The 16,684-nt window shown below is 46.9% G+C and overlaps 1 protein-coding gene and 1 long non-coding RNA gene across 2 annotated transcripts; both read right to left on the minus strand.

The window, feature by feature from the left end:
• Window positions 1-412: 412 nt before the first annotated feature.
• Window positions 413-3,135, minus strand: LOC127566687 (uncharacterized). Its single transcript, XR_007955779.1, has 3 exons — window positions 2,852-3,135; window positions 1,233-1,348; window positions 413-615 (listed from the first exon to the last, which is right to left on the minus strand). It is a non-coding gene; the product is annotated as an uncharacterized LOC127566687 (long non-coding RNA).
• A 51-nt stretch (window positions 3,136-3,186) lies between these two features.
• LOC127566684 (beta-1,3-galactosyltransferase 5-like) lies at window positions 3,187-16,441 on the minus strand. Its single transcript, XM_052009231.1, has 4 exons — window positions 16,398-16,441; window positions 8,905-8,973; window positions 6,059-7,073; window positions 3,187-4,269 (listed from the first exon to the last, which is right to left on the minus strand). Exons 2-3 carry the CDS (start codon window positions 8,939-8,941, stop codon window positions 6,097-6,099), a joined length of 1,014 nt encoding a protein of 337 aa, XP_051865191.1. The 5' UTR covers window positions 8,942-8,973; window positions 16,398-16,441; the 3' UTR covers window positions 3,187-4,269; window positions 6,059-6,096.
• Window positions 16,442-16,684: the final 243 nt, after the last annotated feature.

The raw sequence follows: 16,684 nt of genomic DNA on the forward strand, positions 1-16,684 counted from the left end.
TTTCGGAAGGTACGGATTGTTTCGAGGTAGCCTGCATAGCTTTCTGCATGGGGGACCGTATCTTACAAACATGATTGAGGTTTTGATGATGTGACTAGGAAGCTTGATGAGGGCAGTGCGGTTGACGTGGCTGATATGGATTTTAGTGAGGCCTTAGATAATATTTCATATGGATGGCTGTTCTGGAAGGTTAGATCACGTGGAATCTAGGGAATCTGACTAATTGCATACACAATTGGCTAGATGCTAGAAAGCAGACGGTGATTTCGGCAGGTTGCTGCTCGGGATGTTGTCCCGTGACTCGTGGTGTGCCGCAAGGGAAGGTGTCGAGCCCATTATTGTTTGTCATCTGAATACATTACTGTAGGGACCGCTACCTTGATCAAAATAGTAAATCGGAACATACCTATAATGATCCAGTGTTTATGGTTTGCTTCTACGATGGCGGGACTGGTGATTTTGGGAAGGGTGAATTCTCCAGTCTGTCCTGAACTACAACGTGAGTCCCCCAATCACCTTCGTTCTGTTATTTGTCATTTCACTGTGCACAGAATCTTCTTCAATTGCCTGCTCCTTCAAAGGCACGTAATTATTCGATAATCACTCTGGGCTGTTCTGAAGTTATGAAGCATGAATTTAGAAGCTCCCCTCTCCTTTTCCTTTCTCACTTTCCCGCACTGTAAGCAGTCCGCTTCTCTCCAACGTTTCCCCTTCTACAGAAAACCGCCTGTGACACGTTTGATAGTAGTATTGATTTGCGCATATGTTTAACAGAACCAGAATTGTGTCACTCTTAAACAGATCGGCAGGTTGCCAGAATATTGACATACTCTCAGACACGCGGGCAGTTCAGAGGCAATGTTACACTGTTGATGAGCTATTGAGGCAGTGGGTTCCACACCTATCTTTTCAGTGAAACAAAGACCTCTCCTCCCTTCTAACCGTTCCACAAATTACGTTGGTTTTTGATTCCCTCCGCTGAAGGAAATAGGCCCTCCCTATTTATTTATTCCAGGCCCTCTCAACTTTATTCACCTCAATATCCGCAATTCAGCCTCCTCCATTTTAAAGCAAATCACCCCAATTTTCCTCACATTTTCGGGTCTCGGTTCTTTGACCTTCAGTCGAAGTGTCACACAAAATTCTTAGAAATGTCCAAGCTGACACGAAACCCCGCTTTCAACAATCGAACATTTCTCTTTTTTCCCATTTATTCTTGCTTCCGTCTTTACCTTTCTGTGAGTCCCGGCGACCGAGGATTTCGTGCTTCCAAGAGGCAGGTCGTGCGGTATCTGGCCATTCTCAGGTAGCTGCATTTCAACGTGCAGGAATGGGTGGTGTCCTTAGTCTAATCGAAGGGAGAGCAAACAATTTTGCAAATATCGGAATGTCCACAGAGTAATCCTACACCCACTCGATGCTGAGCTGCAGACCACTGTTCAAGCCCATCCGAGTCACTAACATCGAGAAGCAGACCCGGAATTACGATAATTTACTGGAAATATCGTAAAATAACTTAACTCTCAACGTGCTATGAATGTGAAGCACCAGGAACATTGTAAGTTATGCAACGGGATAGATGTGAAGGAATTGCAGGAATCGCCTCATTACAGGAAAGATGTGGAAGCCATAGAGAGGGTGCAGAGGAGATTTACAAGGATGTTGCCTGGGATGCGGAGCATGCCTTATGAAAGCAGGTTGAGGGAACTCGGCCTTTTCTCCTTGGAGAGACGGAAGATGAGGGGGGACCTGATAGAGGTGTATAAGATGATGAGAGGTATTGACAGGTTAGATAGTCAGAGGCATTTCCCCAGGGCTGAATTGGTGGCCATAAGAGGACATAGGTTTAAGATGCTGGGGAGTAGATATAGAGGGGATGTCAGGGGTAAGTTTTTTACTCAGAGAGTGGTGAGTGCGTGGAATGGGCTGCCGGAGATGGTGGTGGAGACTGATACGATAGGGTCTTTCAAGAGACTGTTAGATAGGTATATGGAGCTAAGTAAAATAGAGGGCTATGGGTAAGCCTAGTCATGTCAAGGGTAGGGACATGTTCGGCACAGCTTTGTGGGCCAGAAGGCCTGAATTGTGCTGTAATTTTTCTATGTTCTGTGTAATTTAGCCAGTGATCCAGGATCGACAGATTCATTTCCCTCCCACTCACATTCCCTTTCCTAGATTAGAGCACCGGAATTCTGAATGTGGTAGCCTTGTACTTAGCCTAATCACCTTACCGCCGTTAACCACTGCTGAAGTTCTTTTACCTACGTTTAAATGTTCCGGATGGACAGGGAAAATACAATAAAAACTGCATGTCAATAAAGACTTCATTAAAAATTACTGGCATAAAAGCGGAACAATGTACATGAACACCATCCAAAACGGATGAAAGAAAATCCGCATTAAAAGAGCAGCGCATCATAAATGTAATTGATAGCATATAACAGCATGACATTGAATTGTCTCACTTTAAGTAATTCTCACCCCCACCCTCCCACCCCCCAACCATACATCTTCTTTTCATCCCTTTCCTCCTATCTCACTTTTATCTAGCCACTCCCCTTATTTTTTCTCCTTAATTTTGACCCTCCCCCCCCACCCCGGGTGGACCCGCTCTGCCCTCCTCCCCCGCACCTGCCCATCACTCTCTTCCGTGTATCTCCCTATCACCATATTGTTCCCATTCCACTGTATTCTGGATGGTCGTGGTTGCCACGCGAAAACACTGCTCCTACCTGGTCGGAAGACACACCACTGTCAATCAAGGTTTGGCTCCACCCCACCCATCAGTACACAATTGGTCCCCTTAAGCACTTTTGTACTTGGACTCGGGCCATTGGCCTGTCTGAATTACCTGGGCTGGACCCCCCAGCCCTCCAGCACTATAAAGAGTGCCACATGTGCTTGGTTCTGTCTCTTTTGTCTCCGAGGGATGGCTAGTTGGTAAACAGTGCACTGTTTTTTAGGGTTAGGAGCATCTGCTTAGCTCCAGGCCGAAGAACCATGGAACGGCGCTGGAGAAATTAGTTGGTCTTCCTGGTAGCATGGTACCGTGCCTGCACTGAGTCAAGGGGTGGCGGGCGTTGTATTGTTTATCCTTAATTGTGTGTACTCAGTTCGTTGTGTGTGTGGGTGTGTGTGTGTTTTACCCGTGTTGCGATTCTCCCAAGCTCGCTATCACTGGTGTGTGTGTGTGTGTGTGTGTGTGTGTGTGTGTGTGTGTGTTGCCCCGTTACCTTTTCCCCGCGTTTGCCTTTGTAAACAAACCATTTAACTCTAAGACTGTGTTCATAGTCCTTGTCGTTCGAGACGAAGAATCTGTTTCACAACACTCAGCTCCCCTCTTTCGTCCACCTATCACTGCTCTGCTCACAACCCCCATCCCCCCATATATACTGGGCTTCCTCTTTTCCTAATTTCAGTCCTGAAGAAGGGTCCTGACCCGAAATGTTGACTGCTTGCTTTGCTCCTTGGATGGTGCCTGGCCTGCTGATTTCCTGCAACATCATCGTGTTTTTAATCTTCTTCCTCTCCCCGCCCTCTGTCTAACATATATCATTCATTCATTTCCCATGGCACCCAATATTAATCTCATCTGCTTCATTTCGCAAAGTTTATGATGTGTCAATGTGTAAAACTCTTTTGCATGTTCATTTAGGGCAAGTTGAACAGCAGTCCGTTGCAACCGAATGTCCACAGCCTGCAGTTCTAATCCACTGTGTGTTGCCGGATGTCTGTGTTCGTCCGATGGAACCGGGACGGAGAGCTGAGCCCGTTACACTGATGTTTGTGGGATTACGTCACTGATATCTCGGCTCCCTGCGTTATCATCACCAATAGATTCAGGAGCCGCGCGATCCACAAGGTGAGAGTGGTGAACGCGCTCCTCGCTGACCCCCGCTTCTTCACCGGACATTGATTTTCTTCCCATAGCTCAGAAACAAATTTGGTCGACAGGAAATTTAATAAAAACGCCACATACGCTGAAAATCGCAGATAAAAACAGTCAATGCTGGAAACACATCAGGCCAGACATTGGTTCCAGAAATAGAAACAAAGTTGCGTTTCAGGTCAGAGTTCTTTCCTAGGCATTTATCGACACCTATGACGTAGTCAGAGACGCCCTTTCATCCGCGCTGTATTTAACCCAAGTACCCCATTGTGCTCACACTGGTCTGTGTGTGAAGAATCCAACTATAAGAGCTTACTTGCTTCTTCGTTGTTTCCCTCGTCGGATAGACGCAACGTTCTAACGTAGAGATTACGCCTTTCCTGAAATTATTGCAAGTGGTTGTTATAGATTCGTAGTTTCACAGCAGAGTAAAAGACCCTTCGGTCCACCATGTCTATGCTGACCTACCTATAACAATCCCACTTGCCTGCATTAAGTCCGTATCACTCTATGCCTCGCTCATTCAAGCACCTGTTAAATTTACATCATCGTCTTGATAATTAAGGTCGCAACTAACTTTAACATTGACCGGATAGTATCTTAATTGACACCAAGACACATGAGACGAGATTGAGAGGTTTTAAAAAGCGCCTTAACATTGTAGAGAGAGGCAGTGGAGAGGCAGGTATATTTATGCAGGTATATCCAGTTGAGGGACGAGAACAATGATAAAATAAAGGAAAAGAAATGAAATCAGAATGGACTGGTCAATAAAAAGTCAAAGTGTTTCGGGGATAACCCCAAGGGAGACTTACCAACAGGGATATTAATTGCCCAGAATATAAACTAAAGTACATGGGCGTTGAAGTGCGTGATTGGATAACAGAGGTGGGTTGGATAGGCAATGTAGGGGAGGGGTTGAAAATTGGACACGGGGCAGGGGAGGAATTCTGCGGCTGAATCGATAAGGATGCACAGCCATTACAATTGTGAATGGGTGAATGGGTAAAAGTTGAATTTTACACACGATGAATGGGTGCACTCATAGTGTAGACATTGGGGAAACTATTTCAGGTAATGGCGAAAGCCAGGATCAGGTGGACCAAGTTCTGAAAACCTCCGTTTGAAGAGTGTGAAAGCAATGTGGAACACTGGGCCATTAATGCCCAACGACGCAGCAGTAATTCTTCATTTTAAAACGCTATGATGCTTGAGTACTCAGCAGGCCAGGCAGCATCCTTGTCGAAAAGCAGGCGGTCAATGTGTCACGTCAGGACTCTTCTTCTGGACAGGTTAGAAAGAAGGGTCCTGACCCGATAGGTTGACCGCCTGCTTCTCTCCACGGAGGCTGCCTGGCCTGCTGAGTTCCTCCAGCTTCATAGTGCTTTTCATCCAGATTTCAGCACCTGTAGTCCTTTGTTTCTCCATTGTTAATTTTAAACACGTTGGAGTTTGTAGCAAATTTATGGGTGGATAAGGGTCAGAAGTGGCTTTGGAGAGTCACTTCACGGATCGACGGTATATCCATCTATATCACCAGCCTGTTTACAGCTCTTTATCTCCGCCATCTTCCCACGCTGGCTTCCTTCATCCCCGCCCATTGTTGACCCTCTCTGCTTGGGTTTGCCACTGGTTAGCTCTTCTCACTCGCTCAATCTCACCCTTTCCTCTCTCCTCCGCTCTCTGCACAACCCTCCCCAATACTCTTTGCAACCTTTCCTAACCTCCTTCCTTCCCCATTTCTCTCCACGTCTCCCAATCTCTGCCCTAAATCCCTCGCATTGGCTCCACCCCCATTCCTTCCACCCTCCGGCGCCTATTTATCTTACTTGTCTGCTATGCCTCTTCTCACTCCAGACATCAGTATCTATCTATCTGTCTGTCTATCGATCTAGTATCTAATCACAATCTCTCTTTCCATCATTCCATTTTCTCCCAGCTGAATTCATCCATTCCTTTGAATTCTCCTCCCCTCGCCCACACCTCCCGCTCTCAGTTCTCAATCGGAACCTTTGCTTTCCTTTCCAAACTTTAATTCTTTTCTCCCTTCCCAACTGATGCAATCAAATCTACCTCCTTCTCAGTCCCCTTTCCTCTCATCAGTTCTGTCCCGATTATCCGCTCCTCCGCCCCTGCCCCCGACTCTCGCCGGTGCCCACGGTAGCTCACTTGTCTCTGATGGGGCGGAGGAGGCAATGCGGTCTCCGTCACAGGTCTCCCGGGCATTTCTCATCGGCTGATTGCTGCAGCCCTCTCCAATAGACCAGTTTATCGTCGTCTCCGACCCAGTGGGAGGTGACGAGCTGCCGGTAGGTGCAGATGGAGAACGGTACCTTGTAACCGTTGAAGACTGGTCGAGTGTGAATTTTCATAGGTTTTTCCTTCAGCTCAGCCAGGCAAAGTCCCACGTAAACATCCTCTATTCTTATCTTGGGCACCGTCTCGGAGACCTCCCACACACGGCAGGCCAGGTGAGATGAGAGGACGTATCCGGTGCCGGAACAGTAGGGTGGGTACCTGTCCCTGGGGTAGTCGTCCTTGCTGACGTACCATTTGCTGGATTTTTGACGAACAGGTCCGAAGCCGTTCATGATTATGCCAGTGAAGAGGTTCTTCCGGAGCGGGTCCCGGGACAGGAGCTCCATCAGATAGTCCGTGTTGACGAACATGTCGCTGTCGGTCTTCATCACGAATGAAGCGGAGGGGCAGGAGCAGCAGAGCCACTCCAGACCCAGCAGCACTTTTAAAGTCAGGTTGCGGTAGGTGTCATCGAAATCACCCTGGATGATGTCCCCGTGTAGAGCGCCCTCCCGCCGGATCCAGTCCTGTCGATGACGCCCGTGTCCTAACAGGAAATAGGTGACCGACTTGGCTCCGCCGACCCGTCTCTCGCTCCCCCAGGTCTGGCGAATTATGGCGCGAGTACGGAACTGATCGGGGGAGCTGGTGACCAGCAGGACGAGGAAGGGGGCACTGTTATCACACCGGCTGGCGGGCTGCATCAGGAAGGAGGTGCCGTTTAACCTCGAGGGGCACGGGGGCTGGACCCTGCTGTGTGTCCAACCTCTGCTCCACAGAAACATCGTGATCAGACAAAGCATCAGAAGCAGGAGGCTCCCGACCTTGAGGAACCGGTGTCCACAAAGTGGTTTGAGCAGGATCCGTAGACAATGGCCCAGGACTGCTGGAAAATAATTAAAATAAATACATTACAAACAATGAAAATATCAAGACTTCCCTAAATTAAGGGATGAAATATCTGTGAGGTCGGCCGAAGGTGGGCAGGGTTCTTTCGGGAGATGTCGCCATTGGAAGAGAGAGAACACCCGCAGTAAAGCTCCTTCCACTATGTGGCGCTTCCTGGGAGCACTCACTCTCACAACGCAACGTTCCTTTATGCCTGATCGATCTGCGCTAAAGCACCCCCCCCAGCTTCCAAACACTGCCCCCGCACAGTGCAGCGATCCCGCCCCGTGTCAAAGTGCTGCGTCACCTAACCTGGTACCTCTCCCCGGCGGGGTATCCGAGAGGTCGTCGGCCGCTCAGTCCTGCACTGATCGACCATGGAGCTCCCTTGGCATTGCAGGTGCAAAATTGCAGCGATCCCTCAGTACTACTTCTCCTGGGATGCAGAATTTATTCGGCCCTGCCGTCCCACTGTCATGAATGCGGACATGATTGGCAGTGGGCAGCTCACTAAAGGAGATGGGCATTTCCTCTAGGGTCAACGACTGTCCGATCGTCCCCATCCTCCACCGTGTCACACACTGGCCAATCACCCCGGGATCATCCTCGCTGGACACACTCTGACTGATCCCTGGACCCAGCCACTGCCTGTCCCATACAGTTATATCCCTCCAGTGCTTATTCTCCCCAATCACACATTGTTAGTTCACCGTGCCCCATCCGCCCTGGGACACACACTGTCTAATCCCCCGGATCCCATGCACCCCGTGTCACACACTGACAGATTACTCCAGAAACCATCCTGCCCAGGTCACACACTGACCGGTCCTCCAGAGGCTATCATCCCTGAGACACACACAGTCTGATCCCTGGGGCCCAATCTCCCACGAGTCTGTGAACGAAACTGAAGGAAACCGAAGACAATGTCAGGCAACAAAGTGTCTGTGAGTCTCATCACCAATCACAGTGTCACCCTCCCACACAGCGCATGTGGCCTGTTCCACTGATCCACAGACTACTGTAACAACAAACTTATTACTACATTCCGGCAGTATACCGTACCTTATCCCTTTTACCAGTACAGATTATATTACTCAATTTTATTAATTCCACTTAGTTTTAATAATTTGAAATCAAATGGTCCAAAGAGTGTTTGCTGGATTTGTACCAGTATTTGGGTAGCATTATCCGTGATCTCAATAACCTACCTGAATCAACTTCTCTGTCAGAAGTGGAAAAAACTTGTGCAAAAGTGTAAAGAAAGATGTTCCGCAGGATTTTACTAAATCTTTCACCTTAAAACTGTGTAATCTATTTATCGATTTTCCAATCCTGCAAAAAAAATGGCTCACTCTATCTGTGCTCCTCATTATTTTATATCTCTTCATTAAATCACCCCACAGTCTCCTACACTCCAAGGAATGAAGTCCCTGCCTTTCTAACCTCTCGCTGTAACCCAGTCCTTCGAGTCCCGGCAACATCCTTGTTAATATTTTTCTACTACATCCAGTTTAGTCACATCCTTCCTATAACAGCGTCACCAAATCTGAACACAATATGGCCCGACCAACGTTTTGTATAATCGCAGCATAACCTACCAACTTCGGAATTGAATGCCTTGACTTGATGAAGGCCAGAATGCCAAAAGCCTTCTTCACCGTCCTGTCAACCGATGACTCCACTTTGAGGGAACTATGCACCTGTACTCCAAAGTCACTCCGTTCTGCAACAGTCCCCGAGGCCCTTCACTTCAATGTAGAAGTCCAACCTTGATTTGTCAGAACAACAGTTATATTTCACGGAATTCTGCAACAAACCTGTGTACTTACTTGTTGTTGAGATCCCTGGATCCCTTCCTTCAGGCATCGTGGATAGAGGCGTTCCAAAGCTCTGCTGGTCTGTAATAAAGAGAGTATTAACTAAATTATTGGGAATAAATAAGAAGAGAAAAGAAACATTCCCTTGTGACAGAGTTCGTACATGATTTGAAGCCCTTGGTCACTGCTCTCCCGGTCGCAAACAACTGGATCCAGACAGCTCACCTCCCGGATCACAGCCTGCCAAATCCCTCTATGCTGATACTCCCAGGGTCACACTCTGTATAATCCCCTGACGTCCACGCTCTGTTGCTCTGTCGCATCACTTCCTCACGAGGCTAAAGAAATTTGGTTTGTCCCCTTTGACTCTCACCAACTTTTACCGATGCACCATAAAAAACATCCTGTCAGGATGTATCGCGGCTTGGTATGGCAACTGCGGTGCCCAAGACTGCAAGATGCTGCAGAGAGCTGTGGAGACAGCCCAGTGCATTACGGACACCAGCTTGCCCTCCTTGGACTCTGGTTTTACCTCCCGTTGTCTTGGTGTAGCAGCCAGCATAATCAAAGACCCCACCCACCCGGCACATTCTCTCTTCTCTCCCCTTCCATCTGGTAGAAGATACAGGAGCCTGAGGGCACGTACCACCAGACTTAAGGACAGCTTCTATCCCACGGTGATAAGATTATTGAACGGTTCCCTTATACAATGAGATAGACTATGACCTATGACCTTATGACCTCACGATCTACCTTGTTGTGACCTTGTACGTTATTGCACTGCACTTTCTCTGTAGCTATGACACTTGACTCTGTACTGTTATTGTTTTAACCTGTACTACATTAATGCACTCTGTACTAACTCAATGTAACTGCACTGTGTAATGAATTGACCTGTAAGATCGGTTTGTAAGACAAGTTTTCAACTGTACCTCGGTACAAGTGACAATAATAAACCAAAACCAATTATTCTGCTGCTCTGCTCAGTCACCATCTTTAACCTTGTGAGAATCTCCCTGCAAGGGGATCTGTCAGACAGTTACTGCACCCCCTCCTTTGCGACAGCCCAGCGCGTCACGGATACCAGCCTCCATACCTTGGACTCTCTTTACCTCTCGTTGTCTTGGTGAAGCAGCCGGCATAATCAAAGACCCCACCCACCCGGTGAATTCTCTCTTCTCTCCTCTTCCATCGGTTAGAAGATACAGGAGCCTGAGGGCACCTACCACCAGACTTAAGGACAGCTTCTCCCCCACTGGGATAAAAATATTGAACAGTTCCCTAACACAATGAGATGGACTATGACCTCATGATCTACCTTGTTGTGACCTTGCACCTTATTGCACTGCACTTTCTCTGTAGCCGTGACACTTTACTCTGTTCTATTATTGTTTTTTTTTACCTGTACTACATCAATGCACTCTGTACTAACTTGATGTAACTGCACCGTGTAATGAATTGACCTGTAAGATCCGTTTGTAAGACAAGTTTTCCACTGTACCTCAGTACAAGTGACAATAATAAAGCAATACCAATATCAATACCTTACTCCTTGGTCATGCTCTCTTTTCTTCGTGAAGACAACAAACTGTGCATGATACTGAAGGTGTGTTTTCGTCAAGGCTGGATAGAATTACAATGACTGATTTGAAGTCCCTGCTTACTGTTACGTACCGGCATTAATAGAAACGCAAAGAGCAGGGTTTCAAAGTTAAAACCTATATATTAATAACTATTTGTAATAAAACGTTAGATATCAGACATTGACCAAAATAAACCGAAGTGTGTGTGGCTTGTTCCCAAACCGCCAAGTATAGGAACAGTGCTCGATTTACGATGGCAACCGAGTTCAGTTCAGATAGTCATGAAGTAAAACGATGAGCAAAGGCTTCTGAAAACTACGCTATAATGTAGACAGAAAGAGTTTACAAAATACACTAGTTCCACGTTTGAACCAGTACGACGCCACAATAGCCGAAGATCTCCGTTGCTTTGTTCCGAAGTATCTGCCACACCGAGGGCACTCGATACGTGGCCGCCCACAAGATATACCTGATTCAAGGTACAGGTTAGCGACAAAGTGGACACCACTGATTGCTCCAAAAATCCACGAATGGATTGCAACGCGACAGTCACAGAACTAATGGGCTTCACCCATATATACGGAGGCTGGCAAGCAGTGCTACCAACTCTCACGTCCCTATCGTCTCTCCCCCTGAGAGAGCGAACGAACCCTCCCCCCCCCCCCCCCCCCCCCCCCAACAGTCTGTGCCACAGTCCGAAGCTAGAAACCAGCTGCCCGTTCAGAAATGGAAAGAAACTGGACACCTCCACTGAGGGCAGCAGTGAAATCTTCTTTTGATTGCACAGCAGAAGAGTCAGCAACTGCTAGAAGCTAGGGCGTTCACCGTTCAGTTGCCTTAAAGGGACACTCACCAAGTAGCAACCTGGGGCTTGTATTAACACAAATATTCTCATTAGATTTGCAAACATTCCCATTGCCTTTCCAATGGATTACATCCCCTGCATGTTAGTTTGTGTTGCACGTGGAAGTACTTCTCCCTCTATTTGAATGCGAATATTACCCAGTCTCCTGAAATGTAATAAACACAGAACTCTTCTCTTTTCTGGAATGAAATTACATCATAATTTACGTGTTATATTCCATCCGTCATCATCTTGCTTGTCCACTCAGATTGTCCTTAACCCTTTGAGGCCTGTGGGCATCCTCCATAACTGGCTGTTATTCCGAGTAGTTAGCTTTTATATGGAGATTGTTCACGGGACCCTGCACCAATGGGTCACTGTTGCTGTGCCCACTGGTGTGTGAGATGCTTTCAGCCCGGACACCGCGTACTCACAACCTCGCTCGTTCAATATCAACAGAGGAGGAAATATAACATTCAGTTGCCTCCGCCACATCTCCATTCAGATTGAGAATGGTCGGGGTCCAAACATGAAACATCGCGATACCTCACTAACCACAGCTTGAGAACCGGATAAAGATCCGATCATCGCCACCCTGATGCCTGTCAGATAATCAATTCTCAATTCATGTCAGCCTTAGTGTCGTGTGTTCTGATTTTGTTGAATGACTCCATGTGTTTGACCTCATTTTAAGGCTTCTGAAAATTCAAAATCACCATTCTAATTCACGGATATCTATTCTAATAGTTACACCCCCAGAGAACTGGATTTGATGTTCTGGCTGTACTGTGTCTTGTGTGATTTTGTATCGTTTATGTTTTTTTTCTGTGCATGCTGTGTCTCTTATGCTATGTGTCTGTGATGTTGCTTCTAGAAAGTTTTCCATTGCACATGTTCACACATGTGCCTCTGCATCTGACAATAAACTTGAACTTAACTGACCATTTGTGGCTTCTTCCAGAAAGATCGATAGAAAGCGATTGTTTAATTCCGCTAACAGTTTCGTTTACAACATGACAAACTCTCCATTGCCTGCCTATTTGGCAGGAGGTTAGAAGGATCCAAGTATTAGATTGGACCAGGCAGTCTCAATGAAAAAGAGGCAAAGCAATTACCTTGTTGGTCGGCGACCGAAAGGAGAGAGTGGGGTGGGATTCTCACCTCTTTGGGTCCGCAGATTATAAACTGACGAGGTTCACGAGCGAACAGGACACCTGGCTGAGTGGTGCTCATCAACAGCCTCTCGCTCCGCTTTAGTAAAACCAAAGAACGGATGATTGAGTTCAGGAAGGGGAGGCAGGAGGAAAGTCAAACCAGCGGAGGACTTACACAATTAATAGTCTGTCACTCGGGCGTGTAATTGAACAGAGGGATGAAGGCGTACAATTGCATAGTTTGTTGAAACTTGCGTCATAGGCAGCCAGGGTGGCGAAAAGGGTGTTTAGCACGCTGACCTTCATCAGTCGTGGCACTGAGTGGAGAAGTTGGGACATTATGCTACGGTTGTATTAATCGTTGGTGAGACCTCATTTGAAGCCCTGTTGTAGGAATGACGTGGTTAAACTGGAGGGAGTGTGGGAAAGCTTTACGAGGATGTTGGCAGGGCTGGAGGCCCTGAGTCACAGGGAGAGGTTGGCCAGGCAGAGTCTTTATTCCTTGGACCGTAGGAGAATGAGGGGTGATCTAAAAGAGGTTTATAAGATCGCGAGGGAGCATACATAAGGTGGATGGTACAGTGTTATTCCCCATGGTAGGGTAGTACAAAACTATGGAACATTGATTCAAGATGAGAGGGGGAAGAGTTAAAAGGGACCTGAAAGGCAGCTGTTCCACGGAGAGGGTGGTGAATATATATAACGAGATTCCAGAGGACGTAGTTGAGGCAAATACAACAGTATAACTTAAGAATCCCTTGGATAGGTACATAGAGAGCGGTGTTTCGAGGGATATGGGCCAAAAGTAGGAACTTGGAACTAGCTGGGTGGGCACCATTTTCGGCATGGGTAGGTTGGACCGAAGTGTTTGTGTCCGTGCTGTATTCTTCTATGGTTATGACTCTATAACATGCACCAGTCTCTATTAGTGGATTGGAGGTGGAGAGATTCTGCATCTTTAAATTCCTGTGCGATAGCATATCGCATGGCATGTCCTGGGCCCAGAACATGGATGCAATCACAAAGAAGATGTGCCGGCGTAGTTTCTTTCTTAGAAGTTTAAGGAGGTTCAACATGTCACTGAACACACCAACAAACTTCAGATGGACTGACGTGTTCTTAATCTCGAAATAAGGTGTGGAAGATCATAGCTGCTGCCAAGGAAAATAACAGGAACACAAATATCACCACTGCAAGTTCAAGTTTAAGCCAACTATCAGGATTCCTGAGCCACTGATCGAAACGCCGAGACACTTTTGGTTAGAATTACGGGCAAGAAATAAATATGACGAACTATGTTTTCCTCACTTTAATTCTAAAGTAATATTCTGTATCTTTGTGTATCTGTTCAAGTTATTTCTGATGACATCGTTGCAAGCAAACAGGTGAGGGGTCCTTGATTTGGGAAGTGAAGGTTATTGTTCTGTATTGCTCAGTGTTCAGTACTTGTATGTAGATCGTTGCAGGAAACTGGACCGATTCCAAAATTCCTCAGAACAGATGGATATTTGTTTTGTTGAAAGCAACTCGAAATGATTCGCCAATTCCCTCTCAATTAACAGTGACGCAATTCAGTTCCAAGTTATATTTAACCTCATCAGCTGCAAAACAAGCAGCAATACATATATAGAAACAGTCCAGTCTTATGTTAAAAGGGAACGGCCAAATGCGATGGGCGGGAGCGAGTCACAAGCCCACTCTGCTTGGCATTCACATTCCTGTATGACGGGTAACGTCCCTGAACCAGAACCGGTTATACTCACCGAATTCCCTGTCATTATTGTTTGGTTCCTCCTCAGTGAAAAGAAGATAGATAGGCAAACATTGTTAGGTGTGTCCAAGAAGGATTCCAGACACATTATGTGGACAAAGCGACTGGAGGAGAGGCCATACCGGACCTGGTACTAGGTAATGACCTGATCAGGTTTCAGAATCTCTCGGCGTGTGACCATAACTCATAGACCTTTACCATAAGCCTTGGAGAGGGATAGGAGCAGACGATATGCGAAAATATTTAATTGGGGGAGGAGGAATTATGATGCTATTAAGCAAGAACTTGGGGGCGTAAGTTGAGAGCAGTTTTTGCAATGTTTAGACCTCAGGCTATAAAACCAGAGAGATCTAATAAAGTCCACCAAACTTCGTGGCTTTTTGAAGCGAAAGCCATTGTAGCCCTGGGAAAAATTCTCTGACTGTCCACTTTGTCTATGCCACTCATCATTTTGTACACATCCACCAAGTCACCTCTCACCCTCCTTCGTTTTTAAGAGAAAATGCCCCAGCGAAATGGGGTGAGGTGTGACTTGCTATGGGTGTTCAACATGACGAGTAACATAGATCGAGTTGACAGTCAGAGACTTTTTTATAGGGCGAAATTGGCTCACACGATGGGGCATAATTTTAAGGTGATTGGAGGAAGGTATGGGGGGTATGTAAGAGGATTGTTTTTACACGAAGAGTGGCGAGTGCGTGCAGCGCACTGCCGGCAGATGTGGTGGAGGCAGATACATTAGTGACATTTAAGAGCTGCTTATATAGCCACAAGAATGAGAGTAAAATGGAGGGCTATGTGGGAGGGAGTAGTTAGATATAGAACAAAGACCAATTACAGCATAATTCAGGCTCTTCGGTCCACAAAGCTGTGCGGAACATGTCCCTACCCTAGAAATTACTAGGCTTACCTATAGCCCTCTATTTTACTCAGCTCCATATACCTATCTAACAGTCTCTTGAAAGACCCTACCGTATCAGCCTCCACCACAGTTTCCGGCAGCCCATTCCACGCACTCACCACTCTCTGAGTCAAAACAATACCCCTGACATGACCTCTATATCTACTCCCCTGAACCTTAAACCCATGTCCTCTTGTGGCCACCAATTCAGCCCTGGGGAAAAGCCTCTGACTATCTACCCTATCAATACCTCTCATCATCTTATACACCTCTATCGGGTCCCCGCTTATTCTCCGTCTCTCTAAGGAGAAAAGGCAGAGTTCCCTCAACCTGCTTTCATAAGGCATGCTCCGCATTCCAGGCAGCATCCTTGTAAATCTCCTCTGTACCCTCTCTATGGCTTCCACATCTTTCCTGTTGTGAGGCGACCAGAACTGAGCTAATACTCCAAGTGGGGTCTGACCAGGGACCAATATATCTGAAACAATACCTCACTGCCCCTAACTTCAATTCCCCGATTAGTGAAGGGAATACACCATATGCCTTCTTAACCACAGCTTCAACCTGCGCCGCCACTTTTGACGTCCTATGGACTCGAACCCCAAGATCCCTCTGATCCTCCACACTGCCAAGAGTCCTACCATTAAGCCTATATTCTGCCAACATATTTGACCTACCGAGATGAACCACTTCACACTTATCTGGTTTCATCTGCATCTGCCACTTCTCAGCCCAACTCTGCATCCTATCTATATCCCTCTGTAAACTCTGACCGTCCTCCAAACTATCCACAACACCCCCAACCTTCGTGTCATCCGCAAACTTACTAACCCACCCCTCCACTTCCTCATCCAGGTCATTTATAAAAATCACAAAGAGTAAGGGTCCCAGTACAGATCCCTGAGGTACACCACTGGTCACCGACCCCCACTCAGAATACGATCTTAGAGCAGTTATGGTGGAGGCAGATACATTAGTGGCATTTAAGAGGCGCATCTAAGATAGAGCAGAACAAAATGTCGGCAGAAAATCGTGGGCCGAAAGGCCTGTACTCTGTTGTAAGGTTCTATTTTCTACAATTTATGACCAGTAACTAATGTCATAATATTAGTGGGAGACGGCGGTGTTTGGGAGGTGGTGGTGGGAGGGGGCTGATAGATGGAGGTGCAAACTGAAGACCCGCACTGGTCTGACCACCGAAGTCCCTGGCCCGGGGTCAAGATGGGACTGCCGCAGTCCCGGTTCCACTCACCCGCACACAACGATCGGATCCAGGCCTGGAGCAATTCAGACAGCGTTGGGAAGGGGCGCTATAATCTGAGGTTTATCAACGGTTGAGTTAATCTTACCTCACGATAGCAGGTAGTTTCTGCCTTGACTTCCGTGTCGATCTGACACGTTCTTCCTTTAATTATCTCCCCAACAAATGTGTTCGGATGTTCTTTGTTTAATTCGGAGACACCCAGTTTGATGACCAATCCACTCTTCGGTCTGGGTTATTCTGAGCTCCGACCTGTGTGAATGGCGCTGTTGCCGGAG

The sequence above is a fragment of the Pristis pectinata genome, chromosome 44 (assembly GCF_009764475.1).
Source record: "Pristis pectinata isolate sPriPec2 chromosome 44, sPriPec2.1.pri, whole genome shotgun sequence".
Lineage (NCBI taxonomy): Eukaryota > Metazoa > Chordata > Chondrichthyes > Rhinopristiformes > Pristidae > Pristis > Pristis pectinata.

Excerpts from the sequence above, each read along its gene's own strand:
- LOC127566684 (XM_052009231.1), bottom strand. The coding sequence starts at position 8,941 with ATGCCTGAAGGAAGGGATCCAGGGATCTCAACAACAA. Across the intron at positions 7,074-8,904 it reads TCCAGGGATCTCAACAACAA|CAGTCCTGGGCCATTGTCTA; the intron begins GTAAGTACACAG and ends ATTATTTTCCAG.